This window comes from Pseudopodoces humilis, chromosome 1 (genome assembly GCF_049639895.1).
Source record: "Pseudopodoces humilis isolate 2021_Gansu_Grassland_sample_001 chromosome 1, ASM4963989v1, whole genome shotgun sequence".
Classification (NCBI taxonomy): domain Eukaryota; kingdom Metazoa; phylum Chordata; class Aves; order Passeriformes; family Paridae; genus Pseudopodoces; species Pseudopodoces humilis.
The window spans coordinates 92,044,218-92,068,933 of NC_142200.1; the positions used below are offsets into that span (position 1 = coordinate 92,044,218).

The 24,716-nt window shown below is 35.9% G+C and overlaps 1 protein-coding gene across 4 annotated transcripts in view; it reads left to right on the forward strand.

The window, feature by feature from the left end:
• Positions 1–24,716, forward strand: part of CDKAL1 (CDKAL1 threonylcarbamoyladenosine tRNA methylthiotransferase) — a 377,880-nt gene that overhangs the window by 283,517 nt on the left and 69,647 nt on the right. For all 4 annotated transcript variants that reach the window (XM_088053806.1, XM_005525251.3, XM_014254558.2 and 1 more), the window contains one exon: positions 6,802–6,864. In XM_088053806.1, coding sequence (XP_087909932.1) covers positions 6,802–6,864 — 63 coding nt within the window. The remainder of the gene's footprint in view (positions 1–6,801; positions 6,865–24,716) is intronic.

A 24,716-nucleotide genomic window follows, 5' to 3' on the forward strand; every position in this document is an offset into this window, starting at 1 on the left:
GTCAGATTTGGTGCTGTGACCACTGCCTTGGGGAGCCTGTTGCCGTGCACAGCCACCCTCTGGGTGAAGAACCTTCTCCTGATATCTAATCTAAACCTCCCCTGGCTCAGTATCATTTCCTTAAGTCCTGTCATTGTCACCACAGAGAAGAAATCAGTGTCTGTCCCTCCTCTTCCCCTCACAAGGAAGTTGTGGCTGCAGTGAGGTCTCCCCTCAGTCTCCTCCAGGCTGAACAGCCCAAGTGACCTCAGCTGCTCCTCACACACTTCCCCTCAATGTCCTTCACCACCCTCATGGCCCTCCTTTGGGCACTCTCTAACAGTTCAATGTTTTCTTCTCATATTGTGGCACCCAGAGCTGCCCCCAACACTGGAGGTGAGGCCACCCCAGAGCAGAGTGGGACAATCCCCTCATTGCCTGTCTGTGATGCTGTGCCTGATATCCCCCAGGACAGGGCTGGCCCTCCTGGCTGCAGGGCACTGCTGGCTCCTGTTCAACTTGCCATGGACCAGGACCCCCAGGTTCACTTTTCTGTGGTGCTGCTTTCCAGCATCTCATTCTTCAGTCTGTCCATACATCCAGGGTTGCCCCATCCCAGGTGCAGAATCCAGCACTTTGCCCATGTTAAATTTCATACGACTGGTGATTGCCTGTCTCTTTAATAAAAAGTGACAGGAAAAATAAGCATTAATCATAAGATAAATTAAAATATCTCAAATTTACCAGGAGGAATAAAGTTCAACAACATTTATAAAATATATGAGTTCGAAGTATATGTATTACATAGCTAATATAGGGGACGTGGGAAGGAGGAAATTGCAATGCACATGATTTAATTGAAAATGTATCCTTCAACAAATTATTTTCAGATAGGTTGACAGATGTTCTTATGAAGATCCTATGCTGTTTTTTGAAAATGTCTGTAGTTTTCCATAAATCAGAATCTCTACATAAAATAAAATAAACCATAATCATTTGTGTTGCTATAATCCCGAAGACAGTATTCCTCTGTTTGCAGTCATTTTCTAGCATTAATGATGAGTAAAGCTGTGTGAAGCTTTATATATTTTGCTCTTTAAGACAATAAACACATTACATGGAGTCATATAACCATGTTCTTTTTTTTTTTTTTTAAAGACTCATTGTGTGTAAAAAAAGTATACAAGATATGAATTATGAATCTATAGTTGTGTTGTTAATTGGAGCTGGAGAAAAAGCCCTCTATCCTGTAACATTGAGGTGAACTGCTGAATAACACACTATACACTAAATTATATTTTCCATGTATGAATCAAAAATTATTGGAAAGTTACACCTTAAAGCAAGCTGAATATATGTGTGGGTCAGTAGTTGAAGCAGAACAGTGAGTCTATTTTAACATAGTAATTCGGGTAGGTTAGGTCAAAAAGACTAGCTACTCCCCAAATTATTTTGTATAGTTATAGATGGGATCAGAAAGACAAGAATATTGTCAGTAGAGGTGAGTTAGCGATAGGAAGCAGAGCTTGTCAGGCCTGTATTGTCATTTCTGTTCTTTCAGACCTTACAGGGCATGGATGCAAGTGCAGAATGAACACCAGGTATGATTTTATCAAGAAATCTGGCTGGGGCACAAGTTTTTTTTCAGAATAATTTCTAAGAGGGTGATGCATGGAATAACTGAGGTCAAAGAGAGTGGTTCAGTGGTTTTTGATCACTTTTTTAAAAGCTGTTTTGCGGACCAAAAAGCAATCTGCAAACTTTGATAACATGGTGGTTCCAGTGACTTGGCTCATATCTCTGTTGTGGTTATAAGTACATAGATTTATGACTTTATGGATTGAATCTCTGGGCAAGGCTTTTAAATGTACCTTGGTCGGACTAGCTACTATCTCCCTCTCTGGTGTTTTGCCAAGTAATTCTGTGGAGATTAAAGTTAGTCCAGTGGGTGTCTTTGGGTAGGGTGCTACCTACTTAATTCTAATTTATAAGAGTTCTGTGCTTGGAACTGCCCAAGACATTTGTAGTTTTGAGATCACAGATGTAGCATAAGGGAAAATAAGGACAAAGCTTTTTTACTGATCAGAAAATCTGAAGTTGGAGAATGCCATAACACAAAACATTTTTAGAAAGTGCTGTTTCAGAGGAGAAAGATCCAATCTCATGGTTTTGCAAGTGTCTGTTCTGGAGCCTCTGTGCTTTCAGTTATACTGAGGAGGAAAACTGTAAAAATACATGCAAAGATGCTTCATTTTTCTCCCAAAGTGTATCAAAAGTGTAGTTAAATTTTTCCTTGACTTGCTAAGTTTAATATGATTTTAAATTGGGTGATTCGTTAGATACTACAGAAGAAGAAAATGTGGTTTTCCAGACTTGTTTGAAAGAAAAACTCAATATTGCTATTGGTTGTTAGCATGCTCAAGGATGGGGGTGGGTTTATAAACTCTAAATCAAATAAAGTTCCTGTGGCAAAATAAAATGTTTTTTTAATTCTGATCAGCAGTATGTAAAACAGAAATGGGGGAGATGATTGGTAAGTGAGGGAACAGAACTGAAATAAAGACATTAATTTGATTGCTTTGACACATGTTATTATTCACTGTAGTTATGAAGGAAGAGTATTTGAATAGAAACAGATACATGTTCTTGTTACTGAAGGCAGTCCTGTATATTGGAATGATTTTAAATCATGGGAGCAAGTAAAGAAAGGCAAGAGAATTTTGCTGGCCATATATTGATGCTGAGACTTTCAGTGGAACTGCTGGAATCTGCAGGTCTGTCACAGTATTAGGCTGGAATTATTAAGAACTTTGAAGGTGAAAATAGGCTTTATAACAGTGAAAAAGGAGTCTAAAGGAAAGCAGTAATATCTTCATATTTGGAGTAATTTTTTCCCTTTTGTTCCTAGATGAAAATCTGACAATATTCCATTTAAGTAGCTTCTAAGTGATCTATAATATAAATACCTCAGTGATATTGTAGTTCTCCTTCACAATAAACCTTGTAGACCTATGACACTATGCTTGAAAAGAAAACAAACAAATTTGGGGCTACATTAAAATCATCTGAAAGACAGGTAATTATCACCTGAATATGAAAAGAGGATCACGAGATAAGTGCAATATACATGTGTGAGCCTATAATGTTTAGCATTTGTTATAACTATTCCATTTACAAAATTATTTTTTCTGAAGTATATTCTGATTATAAAAATTTATTACGATGATACCCCTCCTTTTACCTTATTTCCACACCATTATTTGCAAAAAAAAAAAAAAAAAAAAAAAAAAAGAAAAAAAAATCTAAGGTAGTAAGCACAAAATTCTATGCTGGTTTACTTGTGCAGAAAATATTTTAAACAGTTTTATATTCCTTCTGTACTACAGGGTTTGTTGTGGTTTTTTGTTGGTTGGTTGATTTTTTTTTACATTCTGTTTTTCTTTAAGTTATATTTCATAATTAAAACTAGCATAATAATCCACTGTATAGTCCATATAAAGCATTAGAAAAAGTTTTATTATTCCTAAAAATCAACACATGAGAAAAAGAGTGAAAACACCAAGGTCACTAGCTCAGCTTTATTGGTATATACTTCCAGACTGTTGTCAAAGGAACCTTAATTGTTACTATACCTTAAACATATGATATGTATATTGGATGACAAGTATCCTTTAATAAATCTCAATAATCAAAAATCTGAGGCCCAGTAAAATGAGAGAGAGAAAGGAAATAAATAGAGAAAAGCGTGTGTTACTTGCATTGCATATCAGCTTGCAGGATGGGGGAAATAATGAAATTGTGGTAATGTGTTGTTTCCTCTCTAACATTGTCTGTGTGTTCTGTCCTAAGAAATGTCATTAGTTGATATTGGTTTCTTATTTTTATAAATATCTTGGACACTACCTGTTTTTTCAGAAGTTAATCACTGAGGTGTATTTTAGTAACAAGCTTGAAATAACTCAGAAAAAGTATTGATTTATTTAAGGAAAACCTTCCATCCTGGCATACTTATCTCTACAAGCATATCTGGTTTTACAGTATTTAACTAAGTCCTGCAGCAGGATTTTAATTCATTCTTCATCAGATCTTCACATACTTTTCCTGCTAAAGATATAAAAAGTGTCTACTTTTTATCTTCTATATAATATGACATTTTTATGACTGTTTAAAACAAAAGTGAAAATTTGTTTTTGCAGTCATATGCATGTATTTTTTTGGTGACTGACATCAGTATAGGATCCAAATTTCTTTCTCTATCTCATCTCTCTGAACTTGTTTCTTTAAGTGCTGCAAACTAAGGACTATCTATCACTCTATGGCAAGCCTGAGAGAAGTACAGGAATAAGCTGAGTCTGATGTTGCTGTCAGACCTCCTGGAAGGTGTTTTCATGCTAATTTGGAAAGAAAATAGAATTTTTTTCAGAAGGAATTAGAATATATCCTCTGTAGGTCTGTGAGTATGTTTGAAAGCAATAGTGCTGCTGCACGTGGAACAATATGGTAAGAATGAAAGAGTGGGGAAAAAAACGTTTTTATATTGGTAAAGGGTACTTTATATTAAAGGCTACTTGAAAGGGATGTTGGATTCAGCTGAAGGAACATTAATAGGGGTATGAAGCTATGTTAAGGGAAGAAATTCTGAGTAGATGAGTGTAAATAGGTAGTTTAGGAACTGAAATAGTCTACTGGAGGTGATAAAGGAGAAGGAGATTTTGGACTCCTCATTTTCCACTGTTACATCTAGACACGGAGAGGGCTGCTTTACCTTCTGCTCTGTACTGCATAGAGGTGAGCTGCGAACCATGCTGCTTCTTTATTTCAGAAACTTATTATTCATACCCTGTGACTCAATGCCAGCAGTAGGAGTTGAAGGGATTACCATTGGAGCAGCATGAATTTCTGAAGTCCTGTGTCTTGTGTTTTGAAACACGACATCTTTCTGGTTTTTAGAGATCTGAGTTAAACTGCACTTTTTTGTTGTAGAAAGACGGAAATTATCACTTAGCAGCCTTAACTCTGTGTTTCTGGCATTTTTATCTCTATATACTCAGATTCTGTACAAAACAGTCAAATGCTGTTTAGATTTAACTCAGCTAAGTGTATGAGGCATCCTGGGATTTCTGGGACATTACTTCATCTGCATCTTGAGAAGTTTCATTTCATGGTTTTCTCTGTTAGAAATTTCCAGCTTTTCCCCAATTTTAGTGAGAGTTTTGGTTTTGTAGAAAATAAAAAGCTTTGTGGAAATGTAGGAAAGAAACCATAATTTTCTATAATAACAAAAAGTTGAAGACTGTCAGTGTGTTGTGTAAGGGAAGCTATCTTCAGTCTTCATCTAGCTGAGTGTAACGAGCATTTTGGCAAGAGTCTGAGGGTGAAAGGTCGGTGGTTTTCTGTCATACCATTTTACTGAGTGTTATTAAAGTAATTGTAGTCTAAATGAATACAAGATAAATAGTATTCAGTAACTATGAGGAAGACTTGGACTTTTTCTGGATTTTGTAGGGTTTTCTTCCTAGAAAGAAAGATTAATGGGGTTTCCATAATCCAAACTCAAGTGATTTTGTGTTCTTCTTGCATGATGCTACATTAAATTAGGTTTTTTCTAGCAATCTTTTAGTAATCATTTTCATATCTCTCTTTAATTTATTATCATATCTCTTCAAATAATTTTTATAGTATTTTAAGTACTTTGACTGTCTACAGCTGTACTACTAGGAAAGAAGTCATTGTAAGATGCTTAACATTTCAGTGAAAATAAAAACTATGTAAAGAAAGAAAATACATAGTTCATGTTGCATGATAAAAAATTACTAAATTGCCCTATAGTTTCCAGAAGTTAAAAGAAATGCTGGAGTCATGTATCTGTCTATTTAGTTCCCAGCATGCTGGAAACAAGCAGATATTTCCAGCATAGCTGGAAAACTACTTTCACAGAAACAATGGCTAAATAAGACACTGGTACAGGCTATAAGCAAGGAGTTCTTGCAGTTTTCTCCTCTTTACACATTTTCCAAAATGCAGTGCTTTGCCTTCCTCAGCTATGAGATAAGTAAACATTGATTTTGACATAATGAAACTTTGAACCGATTTGTGACTCATCCCTGCATTAAAGACAAAGGGTGTTTTTCTCCTCTCCCTGCCCACTCTCCATAGGATAAAGCTGAGGAATTCTATTTAACATCAGCTGAAATCACTGAAAGCTCTTTGACTAAATTCAGTAGGAGCTGGATCAAGCAGGTTTTGTCTTTGAACTATGCTCTAAAGAGAAGAAGTTCTTTTTCTCCTTTGCCTTGGCATTAAATGACGTATCACCTGTTAATTGTCCACAATCAAGGCAATGAGAGTATTGGCATCAAAAGAAATCAACAAATAATAAATGATTCTTCTTCAAACTGACTTCCTTTACACCTAATCTCCTATAAGGCAATACTGCATTTACATGCTAGAATAGTAGACAAGTCTTTGCAAGATTGCAACCCGATCTCTCAGTTTTGTTATTGTATTCTAAAATATTATTTATGATATATTGTGCAAAGATTAAACCTAATCTTAATTGTTTACACATTCCACTGATGTTCCACAGATTCGTGTTTATTATTTATTAAGGATAGTTTCCTTAATATTGTTAATATATATGTTAGTTATTTCCTGTAATATATACTATCTTTAATCTGTATACACTGCTCTTCATATCTACAGTTTCATTACCGAAGTGGGGAGAGAATGTGTTTGTACCTGCATACCACTTTTTTAATCAGTAGCTTCTCTTTTCTTCTGTAACTTTTCTAATATGGCTGATTTATTAATATTCCTTTACAGAAAAAACAGAGAACAAAGGATCTCTCCCAGCTGTTTCATTCATACAATCCATATGATCATAAGGTAAGAAAAAATATGCTATGTTTAATGTTAAGAAAAATTCCAAACATTTGTGGTAACTATATTTCTTGTTTAATGCAAAATTGAAAAGAAATTATAAAATTGAAAGCAGTGAGCATGTTACTTAAATTCTGCTGTCACATACATGTTTCTGTTTCTTTAAGCCAAGCTTGAAGAGGTGCATTTTCAGATTTGTGAAACCAATGACTCGCATGAACCTCACAGAACTATAATTTATAGACTGGCACTAAATCTTGCAAAGCGAGCACATGTGGTATTGGATTCCCCTCTTTTCTTCCTCTCTGTTTAGGAACTGTTACCCTAGAGTATGTTGCTTAGCCTGTTGTGTCAATTAGGCCCTGAGATACATGATACTAATGAATTATCTATTGATCACAGAAGCATCATTGGAGGAGGCTGCTGTGTGAACAGCCTGGTTGTTGGCTGGGGGAAGAAGTAGAAACACACATCATCATTATAACTTGGTCCTTTTTTGTAATGTCTGGGGAAATAAAAAGGTCCTTTCTCATTGCAATGTGAAATTGAAAAAAAAAAAAGTAAAGTTGTTACAAGAAGATTTTGGAGAACCGGGAGGCAGAGATCACAGTATTTCTGTGCTATAGCTATGTCATGAGTTCTTCTAGACCTTATGCAAAAGAGAGCATTAAGTAGCAGATTGAAGGGAAGTTAAGGTTTTAAATATTTTCATGGAGTTCTTCCTATTTTTAATGCCTCTGTGGGCATATTCTTTTAACAAGTGCACAAAAACCTTTAAAAGTTTGTCAGCAGTATGAAATGTCTGTTGCTTCTGTTTTGTGAAGTGTGAGTGATTTTGCAACTTCTTCTAGTTGTTTAGACTTTTCAAAGTTCTGAACTCTATCTCTTCTTTTCCTAGTTATGTACCAAATGCATTGGAAAAAACAGCTAGGTTTTATTTTTGGGAGAAGAAGGTGGCAGAAATCTGTATGTGCATCTATCTCTTTGTATGAACACATGCACATATATTAAATAATGTGTAACTACACATAGCTCAGTAAGAAATACAGTGTGTAAATTAATGGATTAAATTTATCAGGCAGTTTGTTGCTGTGAGAGTTCTGTAGTTACCAGCCACTTGAAAATTTAGCTTAAAAAAACATTGTAAAACAGCAGTTATAGAATATAACTTTAATAATTAAACTTAACTTTAAATTAAATTAATCTCTGCTTAGTACTTTTTTTATGAATAGCCTCACATTTTTTACAAAGATTGGTAAAGCTGGTATTAATGGCCTGTGAAAATGGCCTTAATGGAGAAACATGACGAATTAAGAAAACTAGCGTGATAAGATTTTGAATGGGGTTGTTGCTTTTTTGAATTTGAAGCATTTTAAGGTAAATGTAATAGCAAGTCAGTTAAGATCTAATAAACAGATGCAACTGATGAACGAGAAACTTTGATATTCCACTTCATGTCTTAATTCTCCTGTACAAAACACTTTTATTCATAGTACAAGGAAATTCTATTATTCTTTTATTGTCACTTTTAATGGAACTTGGCCATTTATAACTCCTGCTATCTTCCTGCTCATATCCTTTGTGGCATTATATCAAAGTATTCTCAAATTATTTTGGCTGCAGTTGTGAGGAGTTCTGCACTCTTTGCAAATTAGTCATAAGGCAATGTGAAATTGAATATAAATGCTTAAATATATTTGCTTTTGATCCTTGTTTTAGGATCTTTAATATATTATTAAAAGTAGCACAATTGTTTGAAGGGCGATATTTGTACCTCTACTCCTTTGTTGTTTCCAAGCACATTCTGTGTGTATATCTGAGAGTACAAGTGCAGGGGAAAGGACAAGTAAAAGTTTTTGTTAAAGTTACGGCTTTTCCTTATTTTCCATTTGACAGTGAAGGTTTCTTTCCTAACTACTTCCTATTTGTAGGCTGCAACAACAAGCTCTCTGCAGATTTCTTGCTCTGTGCTTTTAATTTCCATCTCAGCTTCCAATTTCACAAGTGTTGCAGTATAGGGGAGGGCTTTTAATTTTTGTATTAAATCTAACATTACTTGGGAATGCAGTTATTTCTAGTGGAGATGTGTATTAGCTTTGCTCTAGTTCTGGTTTTGGTTTTTTTTTTTATTTACATGGCCAAAGAATTTGAGGGCAGGGTGGGAGCACATTGTTTGCTATTTTGTAGATAATTTTAAGGAAGTGTAAAAAGGAGATTTCATGATGGCTTTGTGAAAGCATTGGTGATACAGGTTCATGGCATGAGTGATTTGAATTAGTGGATTCCAGGATTATTACTTTGCTGCTTAAAACATTTTTCTCTGAGAACCTTTTTAAAATAGATAGAAGAAAAACTTAAGGGTAAGTTGGTGCTTAGTAGTAGTAGTAGTTAAAACAGATGTGAAAATCTCATGAACTACAGTGGCTGAAACAGGAATTACTACAAAGATTTGATAGTACTTCATCTTTTTATGATGGGATATCTCATAGATGGAGAAAAATCAATCAGAAAATCAAAATGCATTCGTTCTTCCATGCTTGTGTTTCAGTCACTAAAGCAGAAAGTGATGTTTTGATGGAGCAGCTGTACTAACCTTACTAACCTTGTTACTATTTATGCACTGTCAGGACAAGGATAGCTCTTAGAAACAGTAACTGTTCTCCTGAAAATGTTACCTCAATATGTATTTGCCCATATAGTGTAACTTACAGCATCCTCAAAGACATATAAATGTTTGTGGTTCTTCATTCCTAGACGAAAACCCAGTGCTTTTATAAAGGTGGCAACAAGGATTTACTTTTCCTTCCACTTCCAGGTGTTGAGTCTTATCTTTTATCCAATGAGGCCTTAATTCAGCTGCAGAAGAGGCAGGGCTTTCAAATTCCTCCTGCAGAAGGGATGGGAAATTAGGAGATACTCTGCTGATATCAGGGGAGAATTAGCTAAACTCTTGTATTCTTTAATGCCTAAACAAGTTTAAATTACCATCTAATTGCCCTTCTCATTGTTCAGATTAAACCATTCAACAACAAATCTCAAAAATTGCCCATTGGTTATATGCTTATCCTATCCAGGCAGATTTGATCCTGCTCTCTTTAACCTAGTGTTACTATAGTGCTTTACAGAGCCTCTGACTACAGAACCCGCAGGTCTTTCCAGATACTGTGCCACAGACAAAGCTCATTTTAGCATCAGTCTTGAATGCCTAGCAAATACATTGAATTCTTGGTGTCAGACACATACAAAGAGCTCCATTTTCTCAATTTTCTCTTTTGTTGTTAAACTAAGTATCTTCTAAAATTCATTATTTTCAAAACTAAATAATTGCTTAGGAAATGCTGAGCAGTATCTCATTCCAGGTGTGTGGTTACCATTTGTTCAAACTTATTTCAGTCAGCATGTGTAAAAATACATAGCACTTTGTAAATGAAGCCATTCCTCATACTGAAATACTTGACTTTTTGTGTTTATGTAGAGGAGAAATGTGTTTGGTCTGGCTTTCTTGAGAGTCAAGTGCTAATTGCTGTGTAACTTTTCTCTAGTTAGCAATAGAACAGCACCTCCAGTTTTATGTACAGTTAGTAATTTTCTAGGACCATCAGAAAAAGATGATAAAATTGTCATCCTCATAAAGCTGTACCAGCAACAGTACAATTAAACAATATTTAAAATGTAAAAGAAGATAACTGAGGAGCTGTATTCTGGCCAGTTTTCTATGAGCTCATTTAATGAAAGATTGTTTGCACACAAGTAATTTCTGCCGAATGTTTTTTGTGTGTACACTGTGAGGTTTCACTTTTCACACAAAAAGAATTTTATTCTGTCTGCAGTAGATGTTTAGCTCAGAAATAATGGAATTGGAGCTCTCTCCTGAATGACCCTTGCTCTTTAAAATTTGTGACCCAGTTTTTTTTTTAAAGTGGTTAAAGTAGTTGTTACAATAGTTTACCTAGTTATAAAGCAACAGGTTTTATAAGCCTAATAGGAGTTTCAGGGTTCAGTTTGCACTTAATAGCCAAATTCAGAAGGGCAGAGCCCTAGTTCCATTTTTGTCAGATGAGTTCAAATATTCAGTCTAGCCCTGGAGTGGTTGTTTAAAACTACAATCCTCAATTTTTGCTCTTCAGAATAACGTTTTTACATATTGTAAGCACAGTGTATCAGAACTACTACACATTTTGCTGCTTTGCCTTCTTGGGAGGATACCCAGGGATACCTTTGGGCATGTCCATACATGCCTCTGGCAGCATGGGGCTGTTTCAGTGAGAAATCCCATGAGACTTGTGCTTAGAACACAGCTCCTTATTTGTTTCTGCCTTTTGCAACCTGAATCTCTTGCTGTACAATAAGGCATGATCTATGAAAAAATAAGATCATGTCTTATAGCTTTAGAGATTTATTTAAGCATGTACTGTGTCCAGCCCAGTAAGAAATAAAGTCAACATTCATGTGATTTGTAAAGAGTTTATTGGGAGATTTTTCTCCCAAACTGAAGGTGTGCTCAGGATCAAAAAAAATAGTTCCTATTTCAAAGTGTGCTGTAATTGATGCAATTCTGCTAAAATAATTGTAAAATCTTTAAGCCTCATGCTTCTAATATTCTTTGTTAACACGTTCTGGAAATGTTAAAACACTCAAAAGAGCAAAATCCCCTAGACAATGCCTGTGTGTTTGGCAAGTTCTATGGACCATTGTATTATGATACACAATTAAGTGACAAAAAATATTTTTTGGGTTTTTTTTGTTGTTTGTTTGGTTGGTTTTTTTTTGTCAGCTCTTAGCCTCACAGGCAATTTTGGTAAGCAAGGAGTTACGTCCTGTTGTCTTTGATAAGGGTAGATACATGCATAACTCACTCAAGGAACATTAATAACAAGATTATGTAAAGTTATTCTTAAGGTACTAATGGCTGCTGCCACTTAGAGACCTATGATGTTTTGAAACAATTATTTCAATAGTATATAGACCCTATTTTTAATGGAAAATGAATAATCTATTGTTAGTTTCCTTAAACTGAGGTTTCTTCTGCTGAATTCTTTGGCTCTCCTGTACAGTTCACACTTTGTGTCACAATTTTTTCAAAAATTAAGCTACCATGCATTGAAAGAGGCTGTAGGTAATGAGGGGGTGAAACTGTTCTCACAGTGAAACAGACAGGGGTCACTATGAAACAGGTGGGATGTCTTCTGACACTGCCTTATGAAGCATATCTGTATGCTCTAAGTGGTTTTCATTGACAATAACACAACATATTAATTGTAGCAATGCCCAAGGCTGTGGCATTGTCTAGGAATCATCATGGGCACCTGTGTGAAACCTAAAATATTGAAAAGCAAGTGTAAAATGCCAGGTGAAGGGTGAGGGTTTGGAGTCAGCTGGCTTCTGATAAAAAAAACCCTGTAAAGTCCTGCATTCCTTCCACCTCTGTGCTGTTCTGGTGGCCTCTGGGAACAATAGGCTGTGGCAGGGGAATGGAGGGTGTGGTGGTGGTACTGAGAACCAGCAAAATTGTCTTCACCAAGATGAGGACTCTAGTTCAACAGCAGAAAGAGGGGGAAATGGGAATACGATCACTGAAGTAAGGACCAGTTTTCCTACTGATAAGCTGCTTTCTTTCATTTTTCTCCTATGTACAGGGACTCCTTCACAAATAAGCCAATATGAACAAAAGAAATTCTGATGTCTATTGGAAGAAACCACTCTAACTAAAATGCCTGATGTTAGCTAACTTTATAATGGTGGACATCACCACATTACTCTTGTTAATTAAGGCCTAAGACTGTTTTTTTGAAGATGTATCTACACTGTGGGACAATGTGATTCATAAGAAGACATGTAAATTGACATGTTGGGCACGTGTAGAGTTGGAAGGGTTGCTGTGAGAGTAGCTGGTAAAGGAATAAAATGTAGTTGCAGCACTAAACATGTGGCAGATGAGATTAACATCATTCTGTGTTCATAGTTCCAAATCTCTCAGACTTTGACATCTTGTGTGTATCTCTAAAAGCTACTGGCATTAGGAATTGGTTTGTTTTACATGTAAGGCATGACATTAGCATGTTTCTGTAAACCAAGTTTGGATAATTTTTGGAGGCTGGAAATGGGAAATAACAGGACTGCTCAAAACAACAAGCAATTCTTATTGTTTTTCATAAGGATAGTAATGTTTCTTAGTTATTAACTGTAAGATGTGTGATGGAAGTACTGTGAAGGTGTCGGTTTTACTTTTGAGCCAAAACAAAAGAAAGCAGTTTCGCAGTACTCTGTCAGTCTTCAGATTTTTTTGATAATTACTTGAGTATATGATGCTGGAAAATAACAAAAATCCCTTTAACCTGCTTTCCATTTATTCCAGGAAAATCATTGTACTAAATTGTAAGGCAACTGTGAGGTTGCAATGCCTGTGATATAAGCCATGATCTGAATTTTCTAAAGGAGGTGCTCTGAATTGTTGTTTTGCAAGATGAAAAGGTTTTTTAGGTTATTGCTGAAAAGGGCCAGAGCCTTTTGCTATCTTCTGCCTTGCAATAGATTTTGGGTTTAATTTAATATCTTAGATTTTAGATATGACCGCTTTTCATGGAAATACTCTTATTGTAACCTACATCCATTCTTCTCTGTTCCCTCCTCTCATGTTCAGAGCTGCTTTTTGGAGGAGGTTACATAAAGCTGTTTTGTGCTCTTGATACGATGTGAGGCTTCAAAGAAGACTACTGAAAGAGAAAAGCAATTTCTATTTGGAAGAGCCGTGCAGTGGCCTCGTGCTAATGGCACACTTGAACATTACTTGATGATAGGGAAGAAAATCTAATTGCCTCAAAAGCTCCTGCTTATTCTTGACTTAACTCTAAGCTACATTGAAGTTTGTGCCATCTGTAACACACAGCAAGCTAATACAGAGATGGTTTAGAAAGGGCTGTTCTTATACCAGGGATTGTTTCAGGGTTTGTAGAGAGCAGGCAAAGAAACAAGGCAAGCACTACAACAAAAGCACTTACTTCTTCACTGTATGTGCTGTAGAAAAATATATATTTGCTCTGTCTTAATTCTGAAGTGTTGTGATTAAAGAATTGCATTCTTACTTGAAGTGCGTATTGCATCCCGAAAATCAAAACACAAAGAACCCAATTCCTGAATTTCTTGCTCTAAAACCAATGCTTTGTTGATTGGTTTTGTTTTAGAAAAACCTAGACTATGTACGGACAAGTATATATATGTGATTAATGATTAATATTTTGGTTAAAACCACATTTAATGCTAGTAACTTTTGCTCTAGTTGGACATTTAATGAATCTAACCTTGTCTGATGCTAACTGAATTGTGTGGGATTGTTACCTCTATTCCAGAAGGGAGTCTTTTCCTGTTTTAGGATAGAGAGGTATTTTTCCTATTTTTTTTTAACATCACCATTCAAAAAATTGTTTAACAAAAGTCTATTAAATCATGTTTGCATCTATCCACAAAGGTGTACATGTGCTATATGTTGATGTGTGTGCTTTTAGATGCTAAACAAGATTTCACAGGTACCAATGTATTATTGAAATATTTTCATTAGTGATCTTGAGAAGAGTTTTAATAAATGAACTCATGAAATCCACATATATCCCTCACCCCATGTAAAAACACATATACACTTTTGCAGTTAAGCAATGGTGAAAATAGTGAATATTTACTTCACAGTTTTTCTCCTTGGTGCAGCATGCAAATTCTACCTGGTGTAGTAGATTGCCTGAAATAAGGACATTCTACATTCAAAAAAAATTGAAACATAAAATGAGACAAGTTTTACAGTGACATTAAATAAGTGCTATATGAGCTCAAGTGAAACAAATTCTTTGATGCACATTAATCCTCTTGTTATTTTGTGGAGAAAAACATTACCTTTTGCTGCATGTCTTGTACCTTGTCCATCATTGATTGATCTGATACTGAGACAAAAAATACAAAAAAGAAAGGTGTTTTAGGGTTTTTCAAATTAGTTGCTGGAAAACCTTGACATCACAAAAAATAAACAGTCTTGACCTTATTTCAGTTTTTTAAAGCTCCCTTCAATCTTCTGTTAGCGTCAAAATCACATCAAAATATGATGGAGTGTATAAGTAGCATGGACATTTCAAGTTCAGGTATCTTTCCTTCTCTATTCCTTAACACCACGTTTGACCTCTGTCTCTCTGGCTTTGCAGTTTGTAGTGGATTGGATTTCCTAGTTATCTCCCACCTTTTCCCCTTTCCAACCTCTGCCTCTTTCTTTATTCTATTGCCATTTCTCCCCTCAAGAAATAAAAGGGTTTTTTCCTTATGTAGTCTACCTTCTTTCTTTCTGTTTCTTTCTATCTAAATATCCTTTCTTTAATATCTTCTTCACGTATTAACACTGCAGTCTCACTCTATTTTGTTCACCTACCCTTCTGTTTTTCTTGATATTTTTCTTCCTCTTTATGGACCCCCTTAGTATTAAGCTGTACTTTATCATGGCATTGAAGTGGCTGTGAGAGGGGGAGGCAGCAGTGCATCAAGTGTAGCAGTGCATGAGCACGGTGTTGTGAAAACCCATCCAAAGAGGTGGTAGTAAAGTTCCCCATTATTTAAATTTTTCTACTGGTGTAAGTATTCATATGACCAAGCTCTTAGTCTTGCCTGCTTTTAACTAAGCACTTACCAAGAGACCCAAGTTTTGGGAACTTCACTAATATATTTGATAACTGTCTTTATGTTCTGGTCCCCATCTTCTCACTGGAAAACTTTGTACTGTAATTAATTTGACATAGTATTTAAAATTTTAGGTGTTAATCATGTAGGCATCAGTACTTTTACTACTGGAAAATTTTGACTAATTGTCTGGTACCCCAAATCTTGGGTAAAATTTTTACTTTCTTCCATGGAGTGATGATATTCAATTTCTTTTTCTTCTTCATTATTCCAGTTTAAAATAATGTTTTATTGACCCTTTGACATAAAGTTGTGAAGGAGGTGTGGATTTTCTGGCTTTTTGTCTGATAATAAGGTGCAGTCTTCTGCACAGACTTGCATATATGCACATACACACATGCATGAAACCCCATAATTAACAAAACCTTTGATTGAGATTGATTCCAAGTATCATCCAGAAATAGTCTGGTATATTCTGCATAAGTCATACAAAGATAGGATCACATTTTTCCCATTTTGGAATAAGTCAGCACTGGCTACTTATTCCATCTTCTGCTGTCATTTAAACTCTTGGAACTAGAAACGCTCCATTAGTTTTTATTTTGTTATAATTTTCTCTTTGTACTATATTCCACTTAAAAGCACGGAGAGGTTGGTTATCATACAGTTGAAAAGACAAGTCTCAGTAAAATGGCCATGTAAAACAATCGATACAATTTGGGCATTGGATTGCTCTACACAGGAAACTAGTTCTCCTGCTGTCTCTCCATGCAGAGCTGTTTGGACACTGTCATCATGAGCTCTAGAGCTCTGCTTTGAAGGGCAGCTGGAGGAGGAGTCTCTGCATAATCTAGGTGATTGTCCTAGCTGTGTGTGAAATTTAGGGCTCTCTCAAACATGCTGTCAGCGATTTTGCACTCAGTGTGCCTTTGTTGGAGGGAAACTGTCATGATCATAGGGGACACAGAGTGCTTGTATTTAGATGAAATTAGGCAAGCATCCTGTGGCTTCTACCAATTGCTCATCCTTTCTGAGACTTGTAGGATGAGTGCTGGATGAGATCAGTTTTCTGATGACACCGTGTGCGTGTTTACAGCAAAATTAGCAACAGTAAGTTAAATGTCCCAGATACTAACATTTACTACTTGTGTGAATTATGGTAGGCTTGAAAGACTTTCAAACCTTGGGCAGATACGGCAACTCTTAGTCAGTAGACTTTGAGTTCAGCCTGCAGTGTGCACATGCCATGGAGGCTTGGGTCCCAGTTCGGGGAGAAAGAAACATCTTAAACACATGATTCAAATTCAGCTGTTCTTGAACTTTGGTGTATTAGAAGGAAGGAGTGATGCTGTCAGTAGGAAGAGAGGTACAGACCTGGATTTTATTATAAGTGCATCTTAATGAAGCCTTTTTCATTCCTTTAATATGACATACTATTTTTTTTTCTCTGTATTCTGGTATTTTAAGAACATAGGAGACTTTCCAGCCAAAAAACTGTATCCATCCAAAGAGGGATAAAAGAAACTATACATCCTTCCATGCATTTTTTGAGGGAAAGGCTCCAGCATGAGAAGCTTATATGGCGCCGTCTTCTGTATAATTTTCCTATAAATTCAAATTTTGATGAGATTCCAACGTCCAAAAAACCATCACTCCAAGACACTGTAGGTTCTTCCTGTGATTCTAGAAACTACCTCTCTTTGATTTGCATTATATGAAGTATGAGGTGGTTGTAGGGCTAATGATGAATTTAAGGTTTGGTTTCTCATGATCATCGGAATAAAAATGGGAGGGTATATCTCCTTAAAGGAATAAAAGCATTACTGTTTCATTGTGATGTATGTGGAATTTTGTAATACTACTGAAAGCAAGTTGATCTTGAAAGATGACATTTTAGTTTATATAAATGATGCTCGATGTCATGTATTATTTTTCTTCCACCCATTTCTCATGCAATCAAGAAAGTCCTATCTAGTCTCCAAGCCTCATATAAAAAGAGATGGATATGCAGGTATTTTATGCAGGTCTTTAAAAGAGAATGTGAAATTCATTATTTTACAAAATATATTTCTGTGAAATTTGATATATTTGATATATTCTCTTACATAACACACCTGAGAGAAGTGTTGTGATAAAACACTTCATGCTGCAAAAAACAAGCAGTCATGCTAACAAATTCTTTATTTCATACTGTCTTGCAAGTTCCAGGTAAAAACACCTATGTGTTATTACTGTTGATCATTTTTGTATCTCCTTTAATATTGATAGCATCATTTATGACGTATGTTTATGGTATGGTGAATTACACTTCTTCATGCCTTTTCTTTTTACTGGCTGATTTTTTAAGCACTAGGCCTGCTTGGTACAAAACCTTACGAGATGTAAGCCATCACTGTTTTCCATTGCAAACCCCAACCTTGTTTTCTATATAACATTTGTAGAAAATGTGTAATATAAAGCTAAAAGCATGAGCCATTTGTAAGTCCTGTGTGGAAAGAGATATTAAATACCAATTCACGTGTCAGACAGACAGTGGCAGCTGCTTTGTTTATGTATGGCACGATCCCATATTAAATCAAATGGCAAGTGCACAGTTTGACAGGTACTGTCATCAGTGCAAACATTATTAAACTCATTAAAGGCATTGCTTTTAAATTTTTATTTAAAGTACATATATTTGGCTTGCAGAGCCTTTCCCAGTCAGAGCCTACAGCAGCAAGTACTAATTCTGCTATATTTTTTTTTTCCTAACAAAGCCTGCTGTGTTTGTGGCTGTTCCTCAGGGGCAGTGCCATGATGTTTATGGCTTCCCCTGCACATCGTGCATTAGGATCTGTGACCAGAAATTCCATTTGAGAGCACATCGCTTGGGATAGCACACAGTGGTCTTTTCATTTTGATTGATGGCTCTGGTTTTGCACCATCTGGCTTCTGATAGGCTGCATTAATCATATTCGGAATGATGAAAATTTAGACAGGATTTTTTTAATGATGTATGTTGAAAAGTGCATGATTGTGTTTGTGTATTTAATTCCTCTAAGTTCCAGTCATACGAAAGAGTGCAACAAGCCTCTCATGCAGATTGAGTTACATAGGTCTCTAAATAAATCTCTACTTATGAATGCCCATATTTTGATTTTACTCCTAGTTTTAACTTGATTTTATTTTACTTTCTGTCATCTGTTTATAGTCACTGTCTTATGGGGAGGTTTTTTACTATTTTGTTTCATTAAGAACAATGGACTTGACTGAAGTATTTGAGTTGCATCTCAGGTGTTTCAAGTAAATCTTGAAATGTCTCTCTGCTGATTTTTTGATACGCTGCAATTCCTTGTTTCTTTATAAACATAGCATGAGACCAAAGAATCACAGAATATTCTGAGTTGGAAGGGACCCATAGAGGACCATAGAGTCCAACTCTTAAATGAGTGTGCTATACAGGGATTGAACCCACACCCATGGTGTTATTAGAGCACCATGCTCTGGAACAGAATATCATCAGGTTTTAAATTCTGTATGTTTAGAACATCTTAAAATTGTCACATTTAAATTCACATCCTAAGGGGAAAAATAGTAATCTGAATTATAGATGCAATATATAAAAGTGAGTAATTGGCCATATTTGAAAGCTTCTGAGAGAGTTTGACAATAGCGTATTTAGGGTATTGTGTTGGTGGATTAGCAAAATTAAATCTCCCAATATGGAACTAAACAGCCAACATGCAGTTGTTCAGTGTTCCAGATTTTATTTGGTTTTCTAATTTACAAGTAAAGCAATTATCTATACGCCTTCTCATTAGGTTGCTTTCATTCTGTCATAGTTTACAGTTTAACTTAATGGGAAAATTTGGCCTGTGTTATATATTCTGTGACATTGAAGCCATGAGCTAGTTGTTAGCTTTCAGAAACAGCTTAATCTTCACCATTTAAAGTTTCAAAGACCAAAGGATGAGAAGCTGCCCTGAATTCCCTTGCACCTATGGATCTAATGTTCCATGAAATGATGGACAGGCATCAATGCTTTATACTCTTAATAAGAAATCAAGTGAGCACAATGGCTCTGTCCCCAAATACAGCATTTGCTGGTCTCACTGCAGTGGCTTTCTGAGGTGTTCCTCTCTTTCTTTCCAGTCAAATGCTGTGGAAGTATCACAGCCACCAATTTTTCATTGATAGCTATGAACTGAATTCTTGTGGGGGGTTTTGTTTCATATTTTAATTTTCCAGTCCCATTTTCTCTCACTTTTTCTCATGTAGTCTCATTCACAGTTCTGGCAGGTACTCTGGTATCTTATATATATACACACACACACATGCACTTTCCTCTGATTTCTGTGTGAAAATACCTTAAGACAATGAGGTACAGGAGAATTCCATGTATAACTTGGAAGGAAGGTGGAGCAACATTCATCCATAGCACCAACTAAAGCAAAATTTCCTGTTCTAATTTTATTTCTGCCAGGCTTGATGATGTCTCTCTGTAGAGCAGATAAGGTTTCTTTTTAGATATCTGGCATGAATTATTTTAATTTAAAACTGTTCTTAGGGTTCAAGCTAACAGCGTATTACAATGTTGTTTGACATACTATAGTAAGAAACAGTTTTTGAGAAAGATTTTAGAAAATTCAATCACTGTATTCAATAAAGATATAAAACTTTCTAAGGTCTAGCACTATATAGATGCTCAGAGCATCCTGTCTCACATTTGCTCATTTCATCATGAGTTGCTGAAAAACTCCACTTTTTTTGTTGTCTTCCTCTAACGCGTTCATGTGTTCTTGTATATTTATTTTAAAAGCAAGTCTTACCTGGTTTTTTACAGTCTCAGAGCTTTTTAGAATACACATATGGGGTTGAGAGAACCATAATTCACTATTAATCTGTGTTAAATTAAGTATGGATGCTGAAAATTAGGATAATGAAAACCTGCTTAATCCTTGTTACAAAGGCACCATCTTAATTTGCTTGACAAGGAGGATGTTAAAAAAATCTTCATGGCCACACTTCTGACCAAACTGCCCAGTGTAAAATTGCAGTTCTCTGATAAACAACTGATCTTAGTAATTTTGCTGTGACCTCACAGATACAGAACTCCCACGTTATTTTGCCTGAATCATTGTAATTAAAGTTCACCTCAGAGACATTATGGAAGTTAAAAAGTTAAAGTCTTGCCAACAGGCATAGTGAGTATCTTCTCCTAAGCTGTTAATAAAAGCCTGCATCCTTAAGCTCACAAGAAGCCTTCAGTATGCATACTGTTCCCTGGTGTTCTCATTACCCAGCTTCCAGCTTGGAATAACTGCATCACCATACAGGCTTGTGGAAGCTGGAGCCATCCAACACACTGTTGACAATAAAGGTGTCTGCAGTGAAAAGGACAGTTGCTCATAGCAGCGTTCTGAAAAGGATCCTCTAAGCTTTGTCAGATATGAGCAAGATATTCTGTGTTACAGAATACGAGATGTTCTGTGTTACGCTTCAAAACATGGAGAGAAAGGTAAAAAATATGTCAGTGTTTTCCTGAGAATGGGAAAAACATTGATATTGTCATTCAAACACTGGGATGTAGTGTCAAAGGGTGAGATCAGGGCCTGCAGGATGGTTTATAGAAGTCCCTAAAAACTGAAACATTTTTATGGTAGATCTCCTTTCATCTCCTTCCAAGTTTGTATATGCTACCTTAGGCCAGCAGCCCACAACAACTTATCATGCAGATTACTGGTGTTTTCAACTTTCAGTAAGCAGCTCAGTATGCAGAAACATTGCATTACCATATGTTCTGAAATGCAAGGCCTGCCTTTTCAGCTGAACAGCTCCAGTCAGTCTTATCTTGGTCCATGCAGGTTTAATGAATTAGCTTCCTGAAGTCAGTGCAGTCAATTAATTCTGTGGAAATAGGCCTTGTGTTGCTGTAGTGATGCTGCCTGTGCTCTTATGGCCACTGTGGGTTTTTGTTTCCATTTCAATAGGGAGAGTGGAAGAGTCTGAATTTTGGGTTTTATTTTTGGGTTGAATTTTTGTTATGTTTCTTTCTTAGTTTTATTGTCATTCCCTGTGTTGAAAGAAATGTAAGGAGAAAATAAATACTCTAAAATCTGTTAAGTTTTAACTGCTTCTATATGCATATTCCATTCTTTATAAAGCTTTCCAGTAACAAATCAGTGAATTGGATGACTTTTAATGAACTCCTTTCCAGGAATATTTAATATACTGATGTCTGGTTTTGCTCTTGCTCTGGTTATTAACAATTTTGTATCAGAAGCTAATATAAATTTATTTTAGGATTTGGAAAACAGATACCTTTGGTACTTATTTTTAAAAATTCTGTATGTTTGTATTTAAAAATCCACAGCATTTGAATGAATTTGATATAATAGTCTGGGAAAGTATGCAAGTGAAGATTTTCTAAATTATTACCAAGGAATCTCACTTCCTTGAAACTACATACAGGCTTTTGATGCTTTTACACCAACTCCTTTATAAATAGTGTCTTTGAGAGCCTCCTTTTCTTGGGATGGCGTAGTTTTAAGGGGAGGGGAAGCTCTGTATGGATAGGATTCTGAGGGTGTGTAGCACAGGAGAAATGCTTGGCAGCTGTGCACACTGTGCAAGCTCAGTGTGTCTGGTAAGAAATTGCGTCTGTACGTCAAAACACTTTGTGGAAGTACAGAAAGTGAAACTACTTACTGTAAATCCTTTGTAATGCCTCATATCTAAATCAAAGTAATGCAGTTATTCATATTGAAATAGGATAATGTAATTGCCAAGAAAGCTATTTTGTCTTTAGTGGTAGATAATATGCCTCTGTATCACATACATATACGTCATTTCTGTGGAGAATGTTCTCCAAATTATCTTTAGAAAGAGCTCTTCTGGGCCTTGGTTTACTTTTTTCCTTTACCTGATTCTGAGAACATAATTTCGCAAAAAGAAAAGCACAGAGCCAATGAGACGAGAAAATTAATTGCCAATATCTGTGTGTGTATTGTTGTGGCAGTTGTGATTTTTGAGGAGCAGTCTCCTCTTCCACGGTCTTCCAAAATCCCAGTTCCCCTGAAACACTTGAAATGAGGTATCAGCATATTTTGTTCTGGAAAGTAAGATAGCTTTTGATTCTAAGCTAAAGCCTATAAATCATCCAGAACCAAAAATTGCTAGCAGCTTATTTGTGGGAGGCAAAAGGAATTGGCATCTCATAGGAAAAGTAACAGGCATGTGAGGATGTATGAGTGTATGGAGAAGCCTTGGCTGACATGTATTTGTGTGTCTAAGTCAAATACCAGTCCAAAGTTATTGTTCTGCTGTATTTCCTCAGCAGTGAACAACAAAGTGACAACTGCTGTAGTACTCAGGCACCATCTGTCTTGTGAACCCTGCCATTCTGTTCTTGCCTGAATATGATAAATTTTACCTTTTTTCCCCAAGAAAATAAAAATAGTATTTAATCTACAGTTCAAAAGCTGGATCAATTCCAAGTGAGGCCCTGTTAGGAGTGATATCCCTTGTCTCTGGGGGTGTAAATTTGGGCTTACACCTAACTGTGTGTATATAAATATTGCAGATTTATTGCTGCTTGTGCTGCGCTATGCCACAAATACAAGTCTGTATACAAACACACTATATAACAACAAATCTTTTTAACAATCACAGTAATTTGTATCCACAATAAAGTAATTATTTTACATCTGGAGACTTTAAAGGTATTCTAATGATCAGGGAATACGGGGAGGGACTAAGGTGGGTTTCTGTTAGGGTTTGTATTTTAAACACTTTGCTGGTGGTATGTTGTGAGCAGTTGTCTTTTAGGTATTTTTTTTAATTTTAATTTCAGCATGGTGAGATTTGAAATTACTGGATAACTTTTCAAATGCAACCTTCCCATTTTTTTCTATATAAACAAGATTCATTTAGGGTGGATTTTTTTTCCCCAGAATTCATAGTGAAATAATGTTTATATGACTGTCTTACTGCTGCTTTTTCTACTTTCAAACATTTTCATAATCTTCTGTTGTGTTGAGGTGTAACTGTACTCGTGGTATCAGCCCATGAATTATTATGCTGCACCACTTGCACAGTTAAATACATTGGACAGCAGCAGAAGTACCTGAAAGCCAGCTGGCTCCATGCACAGCTTTGTCCTATGAGGGGACTAATGAATAGGTACTTAAAAATTGTAACCAAAGATCTGCACATTCTCTGCAGGAACTTGAAGCACCTGCTTCATTTTTTAATTTAAGTGTTTTTATAAAGTCTGCGTAATCATAATCTTTTTGTCAGAGATACAGGATCTCCAGCATTAATTAAAAATTTCGCTGTGCCTTGAGAAAAGTTGACCTCATGTAAAAGACTAAATTATTTTCAAACACTTTATTGTAAGGAAGTGATATCCACATTGCAAGCATTTGCAGTGAGCACGCATAATGAGAGCAGTGTGTGAAGCCATGAATCCCAATTGCTTGGATTTATGTACCAAATGACAGCAAACTGTATCTTAAAAACTGAACATAAGCTATCTTATGGAATTAGAAGATGGGGCATAATTATCTACATGACTTTTATCCATTACTTAGAATTTTTTTCTGGAAATTTTATGAGTACATTTTCACCCTGAAAATGTCTGGTATAATTTTTTTTTTTTCCACAAGTGAAAGAAATCCTTTGTTGTTTCTGTAAATATAAAAATATTGTAAGAATTTAGTACAGGAAATGGTGAGGGAGCAGATTGTTTTGAAGGATAAGAAGATGCCTTCTCAGATGTGATTTTCTTGCTCTGCATGCTCAGTTGTGTATCTACAATAGGTGCTGTTCCCAGTGGAGCAGGGAGTGTAAGAGAGGTGGAGATAGTGCAGGGCTCTTTCTGGATATCCGTAAGAAGGTCTGACAGTGATCAGCTGGGAAAAATAGCTATCTTTTATAAAATAGAATTAAAGGAATTAAAAGAGAGATAGAGAGATGAGTAAATCCTTCGTCCCTTCAGATGATGAGAACCCCACGTTCACGCACCATGGGGCAGAGCTCAGCTGTTTGTTCACAGCATGCTGCACACATCCTGACCATGGAAAAGTTTCCCTCTGGGGTCCAAAAAAATTGCTTCTTGAATACAATTGGATCTCCTGTTCTAAAAAAACACAAAAGGGTATTGCTTTCTTTTACTGTTTTTCCTTTAAAGTATTCTACAGAGGAGAACTTGTGCCTCTGTATGTTATGTG